The sequence below is a fragment of the Vicia villosa genome, linkage group LG2 (assembly GCF_029867415.1).
Source record: "Vicia villosa cultivar HV-30 ecotype Madison, WI linkage group LG2, Vvil1.0, whole genome shotgun sequence".
In the NCBI taxonomy this organism is placed as follows: domain Eukaryota; kingdom Viridiplantae; phylum Streptophyta; class Magnoliopsida; order Fabales; family Fabaceae; genus Vicia; species Vicia villosa.
The window spans coordinates 79,201,201-79,211,531 of NC_081181.1; the positions used below are offsets into that span (position 1 = coordinate 79,201,201).

Consider the following 10,331-nt stretch of genomic DNA (forward strand, 5'->3'; position numbering starts at 1 on the left):
GTGGGAAGGACGCGTAGTTGTAGATACAAGGATATAAAAATAAAATCCCTACATGTTAGGGAATGCATAGATGGTGATGTCCTTCGTGGGAAAGACGTAGTCTTAGAAATTTGAGTCCCTACAGGCTAGGGACCACGTAGGGATACCTACAAAATTGCAACGCATACATTCGTGGCATATAAATCGCAAATATATATCAAGCACAAAAGCACAAAAGTCCTAGGTTCATAGGTCCGACGTAGCGGCCCTTGGGAGCCAACCTTTTTGTAGGGGTTCTAGAAGGTCTCATGGGGTCGTTCGTAGCCTCCGAGACTTTTTGTCTCTTCGGATTTTAGAACAACTCCTTTTATCCATGAGGTTCGAATTTTTGGGGTAGGTTCTCGGAGAGATCAGCCAAGTATCCAGTCCTGCCCTCAACAAAGTCAAGCCTCGTTTTGGACATTTCCGAATACTCAACCCACTCCGAGTGGAGTTATCAATGAGACTCGTAGGCGATTCATACTCCCCTATTGATCTCAAAGTTAACTCCCTAAGTCCCACACTTAGGGTTTTAACATTACATAATGCCAGCAGTGTATATAAAAATATAACAATTAGGCAATTAAATATAAATATATTAACATAAACAATTAAATATAAACATATTATAAACAATTAAATATTTTTAGACAAAAAACAAAAAAAACAAAAAATAATTGCAAACCCTAAAAAAGGCGAATTAGCCAAACCCTAAAAAGTTGTCAAACCTAAACCCTGCCAAAACATATAGGAGCATAGTATTCACCATTATAGTTATCCCCAGCAGAGTCGCCAGCTGTAGCAACCTGCCTAAAATTTATAACTTAGAGAGTCGCCACCTATTCTGAAGGGCGAATAGGAAACCCTATGCAGTATAGAGATCAGGGTAAGATACTATATTCAGGTCGAGGGAAGGTGTTAGGCACCCTCAACCCTTTCCTAAAGGCTAACATTCAAAGATAAAGGTTTATGGCAAGAGATAAAGAAAGATGACAGACAGTAAATAGAGTTAAAGGCTAATTATTAGAACATGATTAGAGTTTGGAAGAGGGGGACTCGCCTTGTTGCCAAGTGCCTACGTATCTCCTTAGGGAGAATCAGAGTCAACGTAGTTCGGGGACAGGATTGTACGCCTTAGAATTTGATTTGAATGGTTTGAAGTTGATTTGAAATTGTTTTTGAAATGCGAATGTTCGAAGGTATTTTGAATTACCTTATCGTAGTTGTGACACTAGTACAAAAACAACAATATAATTTTAAAATTTACACCCAATATATCAAAAACGGGTGTAAATAAGAAATTCAGTGGCAATTTTGTAAATAAAGTATCATTTTAATTATTAGCAGGTGATAATATAAACCCGATTTTCTAAAAACAGGTTTAAATTAAAAATATTACTATAATCAAATCTCATTTACTCCCTTTAAACTAAAAAAAGGGTGTAAATTCATATAAACTAAAAAATATTATTTAATTTTATAACTTAAAATATATAATTTAAATATTTTTAAAATTAATGAGTCAAAATTTATTTAATGCTTATATTGAGATAGGGAAGAAGTATAATAAAAAAGGGGTTTAATTTTTAACTAAACCACTGTCAAGCCAAAACGAAAAATCCCAGTTTCTCCGAGCGTCTCCCTCTCGTCAAGGTAAGAAATATCCTTCAACTGCGATCAACATTTTTTTCCCATTGCGAGTTAACAATGTTTATCCTTTCACTGTTGTAGAAAAACTACGCTACAAGATTCACATTTGTTCTGCCATGGCTTCTTCTTGTGGTGAGTCCCGTTTTTCCCCCGAAATATGGAAACCCTAGAAGCACACTCTTATACTATTTTATTGTATTTCTTGGTTGATTGAGATGTCAAATGGTAATGGCTTTAAAATGCATGCTAAGTATAGCACATTTAAGTAGATTATTATATACAGAAATGATGTTGGTAAGGCTAAGCTTTTTTTTTGTGTGCTTGTTCTGGTTTTACTGATATCCGACTTCACTTAATGGGATAAGGCTTGATTGTTGGTTGTTATTGTTTTGAGTTTACTGCAGAACCTTAAACATTTTGCTGGTGTTGGTGATCTGTGTGTTGGTTAGTCTAAGTTTTCTTAGTTGTGTAAGGATTACACTGGCATGTGCTATAAACTTAGCTCTGCATCTGCTTATGTACAGAGGATGCTATGCTACAATTTGTTTTTTTTAATTGAACAAGATAACTTTAAGATGCCAACTGAGCGATTATAATTTGAATGTTATGTTCATGCCCTTTGTTTTTTCTGAAGTAATATTTCTCACCTACCTGTCTGCCTCACTTTAAAACTCTTCCATACCAGTTTTGAGTGACACTGAGATACAATTTGGAACTCTTTTCCATTGCTAACTAACACTACCATCTAGGCTTCATTTGTTTGTGCTGACTATAGTGATGGTTCAAAATTTCTTGCAATTGTTTATCTATATGCATATATATTGCATGTTATTATTCTCCTATTCTCCCGCAAACCACTCCTATTCTTTGTGGTCTACTACGTTTTTGCCCATTGTTAGTTAAATTATATTTTTGGTTTCTTTGATGGTGTTATTATTATTATTTGTTTATGTCTTACTTGATCGGTTTCTTATAGTACATGCTTGTTTGAAATTGGTTTCTAATTTGAATCATTTATGACCTATATTTTAGTGATCAATACTGATTGTTTAACAAGTTTTTAAAATTATCTCGAATGACTGTTCTCTCTTGTTATTTGTCTCACATCTCAGAAACAGGAATTGGAGAAGTCAATTCTTTGCACTATATGATTTTGATCGACTATCTGAGAGCTCGTAATGTTGCACAATGGTATGAAGAAGAATTTGGAGCGGAGATGCTCCACCAGCAAGTGGATGCAGTCGGTGTCCATAATGGTATTCGTTTACTAGGAATGTACTACTTGCATGTTGGGCCAGTAGGTTGCTGCGCAATCCTAGAGATCAGGACTCGATCAATGACTCGATCGATGACGTGATCCGTGAGGAACTGAAGTGCGTAACTCTTACTTGTTTTATTTACTTTTTGATTTGCAATTTGATTATTTGTTTTAATTTGGATGCATTGGTTTGTCGAGTTATGGGTGTGCGTGCTAAGGCGGTAGCTGAACAAGTTAAGGGTTCCCCGGCTATTATGGTTCAAGAGACACAACACTTTTATTAGGAAATTATCAACCCATTTGGATACAGTTGATTTATTGGGTCATTGAACCATGTACCAAAGATGGTATAAGGAAATCGAAAAGGAAAATCAAGAAAGGCTGAAAGAGGTGGAAGAAGCACATCTTAAAGCAACACAACTTCAAGAAACTATCGAAAGGTTGTTTAGAAAATAGTTAGCTTCAATCATAAACTATCATAAACTAGCATGCATTGATTATCGATTCTTTATTACTACAGATTAGAATCGAGTTTGTCAAACCTTGATTCAGAGAACCAGGTTCCTTGACAGCAGGCTTTAGTATAATCAAAAAACGAAGATCTCGGAAGATATTTTCTTCATTTATTATTACTTATTTTCTTCATTTATTATTACTTATTTTTTCGGCTAGAGTGATATTACATTCGTTTCCAGCCTCAAGGATCAAATAGCAAGTCTAGAATCCGAAAATGAAGTTCTTCGGAGCCAGGCAGCAATAGTGGCTGTAGAGCAGAAAGTTCATCCAGAAAAACTAGACGTTGCAGATAACACGACTGCCCAAATCAAGGTACATTTAAATTGATCTTTTCCGGAGTTAATTCATTATGTGACAATTTTATATTTAATTATCGTGCAGCACTTGGACAAAAGAAATCAAATAAACGAAGAAGTGCATGCAAGAAAAGTATTTAAAACATACTTCATTTTTTTCTTAAAAATTTGTGTACGTAATTCATAAAATATAGTTTTATTAATATCCTATTATTTTGGCATTTAATGTACATGCCAAGCTGATAGATATCATGTGTTTTGCAGTAAAACTTTAACTTCCTCTCTAGGTGTATCAAAAAGAATCTAGGATTCAAAAATGGTAAACCTATTGCAACTTGTATCATACACAAATGTCTTCGTCAGTGGCATTTTTAAAGGTAAATGGCATTTTTAATCACATTATTGAAGCCATAAATGACGTTCTAAAGGTAAATGACATGCTTTTGAAACTCTGCTTTGTGTAAGTTTTTGACATTTGTTCATTAGAGTTTATTTTAGTTTTGTGTTTCGTAATTGAAGTTATTTGGTTTGGTTCACTTTGTTTGATCTTGTTTCATTACTTTGGCTCATTTTATGAAGTGATACAGGGGTGATATCTGAAGAGTGGTTCAATGAGATGAGGAACAATGCATTAAGTACAAATTTTGAATAATTGAGCTCATTTTGAATTTTCTTTTGGGTTATTTGTATCTCCCATGTAAGAAGTTTGAATAATTGAGCTCATTTTGAAGTTGTAGTTTATGTTTATTTTTCAGTATGTTGATTCTTGTTTTGATTTTTGAAATTTCAGACCTACATTTAGGAGAATTATCATAAATGGTTCAACAAAAATGTTCTCAGGGTTACTTTACATTTATTCCTTATTGAACTGCTTAATTTGTTTGTTGGCAAAAACCAGAATACATGAACTATCCGCGTATGATGATAACTGTATTTGCAGAGCCTGATCTTGCAGGAGAAATGGCAGCAGCATTAGCAGCAGCGTCTATTGTTTTCCAAGACGAATCCGCTTAGTCCGAGAAACTCGTCAAAGGAGCTGAAACATTGTTTTCATTTGCAAGAGACAGTGGTAAAAGAGCGTCTTACAGTCGCGGACAACCTTACATTGAGCCTTATTATAACTCAAGTGGTTACTATGATGAGTATATGTGGGGCGGTGCTTGGTTGTTTTATGCTACTGGAAATACTAGCTACATTTCATTGGCGACGAATCCTGATTTACCGATGAATGCCAATCCATTCCATATGAAACCTGATTTGAGTGTATTGAGCTGGGATAATAAGTTACCTGCTGCAATGTTGTTGCTGACAAGGTTCAGGATGTTTCTTAATCCTGGTTACCCTTATGAAGATATGTTGAGTATGTACCATAATATTACTAGTCTTACCATGTGCTCTTATCTTCATCAATTCAAAGTCTTTCAATGGTCTAAAGGTATGACTATTTTCATCTTCATTCAGCACGTTTAGCATAAGCACTTATTATGCAAGTACTAATGTACAAACTATTACGGAGATGCGTGTTAACATGAAAATTTGCAGGAGGTTTGATACAACTGAACCATGGACAAGGTCAATCTCTTCAATATGTTGTCAATGCGGCTTTTATGGCATCACTTTTTGCTGGTTATGTGGAAGCCATAGGTGTTCCTGGATGGAATTGTGGCCCTAATTACATTCCAAGGTCTGATCTCAAGTCATTTGCAACCTCTCAGGTACCATATTCGTCATTCTGGTTTTGATTCATATATTTTTGCCACAAATTCATAAGTGTTCGTCAAAGTTCAAATAACTCGTTAACAATAAATGTGATTTTCATATTGGCATGAAACAGATGGATTACATCATGGGTCAAAATCCAATGAACATGAGCTACATATTTGGATATGGCAAGAAGTTTTCAACTCATGTTCATCACAGAGGTGCATCAATTCCAAATAATCACAAAAATTACTCATGCAATGGTGGTTGGAAGTGGCGCGACACCCCTAACAGAAATCCTAACAACATCACAGGAGCAATGGTTGGAAGTGTCAAGTATAGATTTTTTCGAAACTATAATTTGAGTTTGAATCTGAACTTGAATTTCAACTTCTGTCCGGATTGAAGGTAATCAGAATCAGTTAAAATGATGGACTGGGGGTGCAGGACAGAAGCTGAAATTGCTGCTCTCAGGCATGAACTTACACAAGAAGTTGTTGCTTGGTATAAACTAACCATCCTAATGTCACTAAAGGTAAATTTCTTTTCTGTACCTTCAACTTTCTCTTGTTGCCGTTGTTAATTGTTCTTGGGTTCTATATTCAATCTACGTGTGATTAGGATTTTTCCCAATACACCTCTTCGCGCAAAGCACTATTGAGTACCATGTAGCTTAAATCGATAGACTTTGTTATCATGATGCATTTCTTGATAGAAATCATAAAACTAGAGAAAAGTTTTTAACGTTTTTCTGTTTTTCTGTTTTAATTGTGCACTGTCTAATTTTTCTCTCGATATTGTGGTTTTTATTTAAATTACTGAAGCAGACATTGAAATGGATATGAAATAAGGTCTCTTCTTTTTATACTTTTAGCGCATCTTCGTCATATTCTCGGAGGGGCACTATCAACGGCTCGGTATGGTTACCATTGATACATGTGGCTCTTTCTTGTAATAATTTCTTGAGTCTTGCTTTTTTGCATACAGAAAACAATTGCTTCTCCAGGACGTGGTATTTTGGCCATGGATGAATCCAATGCTACATGTGGAAAGCGGTTGGATTCAATTGGACTAGAGAACACCGAAGCTAACCGTCAAGCATGACGTAAAATTATATATGAAGAAAGTGTTATGACTTAGTTAAAATATAATTTTTATGTGTATGATTTTATAATACGTGAAATATTATGACTGTACATGATTTTGTAAACTTTTTGGTTTATATTAAAAATATTTTGACTTAGTTAAAATATGATTTTTATGTGTATGATTTTATAGTATTTACAATATTACGACTGAAAATAAAATATAACTAAATGGTGTTTATGAAATAGGGTGTAAATAGATATAATTGTTCATTTATAAATGGCGTATTTACACCCGATTTTTACTAAAATAAGGGATAATTAAGAACATATTTACACCCGATATTTATTAAAATAGGGTGTAATTAAAATATAATTAAGCCCAATTACATCCGATTTTTATTAAAATAGGGTGTAATTAAAACGTAATTAAGCCCAATTACACCCGATTTTTATTAAAACAATGTGTAATTAAAACGTAATTAAGCCCATTTACACCCGATTTTTATTAAAACAGGGTGTAATTAAAACGTAATTACGCCCAATTACACCCAATTTTTATTAGAACAGGGTGTAATTAAAAACGTAATTACGCCCAATTACACCCGATTTTTATTAAAACAGGGTGTAATTAAAAACGTAATTACGCCCAATTACACCCGATTTTTGTTAAAAATAACGGGTGTAAATTCGTTAGACATTTCTCACCCTGTGGATATACACCCGATTTTTATTAAAAATAATGGGTGTAAATTTAATAAAAAATGGGTGTAAATTAACATTTTTGTACTAGTGTGAACATCACAGAATTGAAGAGATGAAAATCCGTGGTTTGTGATTTGATGTATTTTAAGTGTTTTGGGCGTACAGCCCTGATTTAATATGGCACTATTAACCGCAACGATCAATAGATTCGATCGCCATAGTTAACAGATTAGTAAAGGATTGCTGGCAATTCTAATCGATTGATTCGATTATCACTTTTAGCAAATTGATGTATTTTAATTATTAATTTATTAATTTATCGTTACCCCTCATAACCGATAGTTTCGATTACAAATAATAACGAATTGATAAGGGGAAATATGCTAATCATCATAACCAATAAGATGGTTAAAACCGTTTAGCAAAATAAATTTATTTGAATTTTAATTTATAGGATTTGATTAAATAATTAATCGATTATTAACCATTGCGACCAATAGATTTAGTCGGAACGAATAATAAATTGAATCCTAAAACCTTAGCCAAGTGTTCAATGGGATTAGATAAACCCTAATGCATTAATAAGCTTTCCTAGGGTTGTTGTGATTTATAATTAAAAATTAATTAATCAAATTACTCGAATAATCGAGAATACCATCGAAAGAAATAATTATTATAATCCTAATCCTAATTTAATTATATTTCCCTAATCCTAATTTAAATAAATAAAATGAAATAGATTGTATATACATTAATATATTTACAATTAAATAATTATAATACAAAGAAGGTAAAAGAAACCTGGGCTGCAATCCTGTGTGAGGAATCTTTGAGTGTCTATAGTGAGCCTGCGTTTCCAGCAGCGTTGGATTAGGCTGGGTGGCAATCCGAGGGTTGAGAGGTGAGGGTTCATGGTGAGCCTTTACCAAGTTGTATGCGTGAGATCCCTCATTGGATAATTTATAAAAAAACATGTTGACGCCAAGGTTCGAACCTATATCCTAGTGGTTATGTTTCCATATCTCTTGCCAACCGAACTGCACATGTTAGTCAATAACAAGCCAATATCTAAACATTAAATATTAGAAACGCGTTTTCATAGTGAGTTCAAATAAAACAGATTCCAACCACCGCCGGTGACGGTACTGTTCCTCTTCTCCGGTAAATCACCTTCGGCAACCTGCAATTTTCGTCGGAAAACAAAAGCAAAATGTCCAGACCCACCAATTTGGGTGCCACGCATTCGATGGGTGTATTAGTTTTGATTAAAACGGCAAAAACGAACACGAATTTTATTAGAGCAAACCATGGTGAATATTGATGTGTTCTTGATGCTGATGAATAATGAGGAAGGTTTTAATCAATTCCCAGAATTTGACTCGGTGCCAGTTAGTCAATAGGTGAGAAAATTAGTCACAAAAAACAGAATCCTCTCTACTTTCTTCGGCCTCCCCTCTGCCATTGCTGTTGTCGTTGCTTTTTCTTTGCTTCTACATGATGATGCGATTGTTGTTGTTTGTTCTCTTTTTTTGTTAACAATCTACCCCTATGAGAGAAAGAGAGTAGTTTAAGAGAAGTTTTTTCTTTGAAAGAACACTTGAGGAAACCCCGGTTTTGTCTGTGTGGCTATCTCCAAGGGTGTGGATTCGTTTGGTCAAGAAAAGAGTCTTGCTGTTCTTTCTTTTTTTCGGTCTCCCCTAACTGACAAGAAAAACACCCTATTTATAATGTTTAGATTAGGTTTCTTTTTATTCCTAATGGGCCTAATACCCAATTAAACTAATAATTATAAAAAGACTAAAAAATAAATCTTAATAAAACTAATATTAATACTAATCCTAATAATAGCACTATAAATCCCTAACGACAATTCTACTAATAATATTAACAATAGTTAATTAGTAAAATTAATAATATTAATACTAATGATTAGTAATAATAAAATTAATAAAACAAATGTTAGTAAAAGAACTATAATCCCAGAAAAAGATAAGATCCTTGTGATAATTGGGCCCAAGGTTTGGATTCCAAAACATCTATTAATCGCACCCCACTTTAACTCAACCTGATTTATAAGAGAGCGAGTTTGACAATAGAAATGTCAAACCCTATGGCTCTTAATTTTGACTCTTGATGTGTTAAGAGACGTAGATCTGATCGGGCAAATTTTGGGGTATGACACTATTATGGCCAATATCATAAAGCAGTTGGCAAAACAATCTCAGCTGACTAACTATTGGATGGTTAGGTAATATTCTTTCTTTGAGGTTAGGCACATGAAGTGGATTAAATATGATACTATACTGATACCATTATGTCTTTTATTCCTTTATTTGTAATAGGCGTGCAAGTGAAGTAGACTATGAGGTTAGGCACATAACAATCATAGAAGAAAAGTATTATGTTAATCTGTGGTCAGTGCATTTTTATGTACGTCCTTCCATGTATGTACTCAAGTATTTCCTTGGTTTGTTTTGATTATTTTTATGTTTTAATGTGTTTTCATAATTTATTTTATTTTTAGCCTTATTTGATTTTCGTATTTTATTTCCAACTTTGGCAACTTTCACGGAAACGATCATAATTCGATTCAGGCTTTCTAATAATCGCCGGAAAGCTAAGAGAGAGAGCTACGACTTTCATGTTGGAGTCGAAGTCAGATTCGGGGCCTATAATTCCCAGATTTGCGTTTGAAGCTGCAACACTATTGTTGTTCGGTTTTTGGGTCGTTAGTAGTGGGCCTGGTTTTGTAATTTGACCCAGTTGGGTCATAAACATTTTTTGGCTGATTCCTACTAGGTCTAGCCGCGGGTACTGTTCACCCATACACTATTCACGAAATTATTGAAGAGCTGGGCACAATTTCTATGGAGAACTAACCAAATATTGTCAAATAATTGTATTCAGGTTCCGACCTTGAGGTTATTTTAATTTTAATCTAATATTTATTCCTTTCAATTTTGTTCTATGTTCTTGAATGCTTAATTTGAATTTCATAGAATATACTGATTCAATTCAATTGATCGTATGATCCTAACAAATAATCACGTTACCGTTTGCTTAATTCGTTACCGTGTCTGATTTATCACGTTTGCTTAATTT

General features: G+C 34.0%; 1 protein-coding gene across 7 annotated transcripts; it reads left to right on the top strand.

Moving 5' to 3' along the window:
- Positions 1–1,595: 1,595 nt before the first annotated feature.
- On the top strand, positions 1,596–6,630 carry LOC131646328 (endoglucanase 7-like). 7 transcript variants are annotated; one of them, XM_058916391.1, is made up of 11 exons: positions 1,596–1,671; positions 1,750–1,800; positions 2,781–3,366; positions 3,447–3,754; positions 3,824–3,910; positions 4,003–4,115; positions 4,326–4,435; positions 4,529–5,173; positions 5,281–5,453; positions 5,573–5,974; positions 6,427–6,630. In XM_058916391.1, exons 8-10 carry the CDS (start codon positions 4,885–4,887, stop codon positions 5,843–5,845), a joined length of 735 nt encoding a protein of 244 aa, XP_058772374.1. In that variant the 5' UTR covers positions 1,596–1,671; positions 1,750–1,800; positions 2,781–3,366; positions 3,447–3,754; positions 3,824–3,910; positions 4,003–4,115; positions 4,326–4,435; positions 4,529–4,884; the 3' UTR covers positions 5,846–5,974; positions 6,427–6,630. The 7 variants fall into 7 exon arrangements, with proteins under 7 accessions (XP_058772374.1, XP_058772376.1, XP_058772372.1 ...); XM_058916393.1 differs by having other exon boundaries at positions 3,447–3,486; positions 3,622–3,754; positions 4,003–4,435; XM_058916389.1 differs by having other exon boundaries at positions 2,781–3,041; positions 3,125–3,366; positions 4,003–4,435.
- The last annotated feature ends 3,701 nt before the right edge of the window (positions 6,631–10,331 follow it).

What these genes read in the sequence shown, in the direction of transcription:
- LOC131646328 (XM_058916390.1), top strand. Translation starts at nt 4,885, where the DNA reads ATGTGGGGCGGTGCTTGGTTGTTTTATGCTACTGGAAATACTAGCTAC. An exon ending in AGTCTTTCAATGGTCTAAAG is followed by an intron (nt 5,174 to 5,280) that starts GTATGACTATTT and finishes GAAAATTTGCAG; the next exon opens with GAGGTTTGATACAACTGAAC. An exon ending in AGTCATTTGCAACCTCTCAG is followed by an intron (nt 5,454 to 5,572) that starts GTACCATATTCG and finishes GGCATGAAACAG; the next exon opens with ATGGATTACATCATGGGTCA.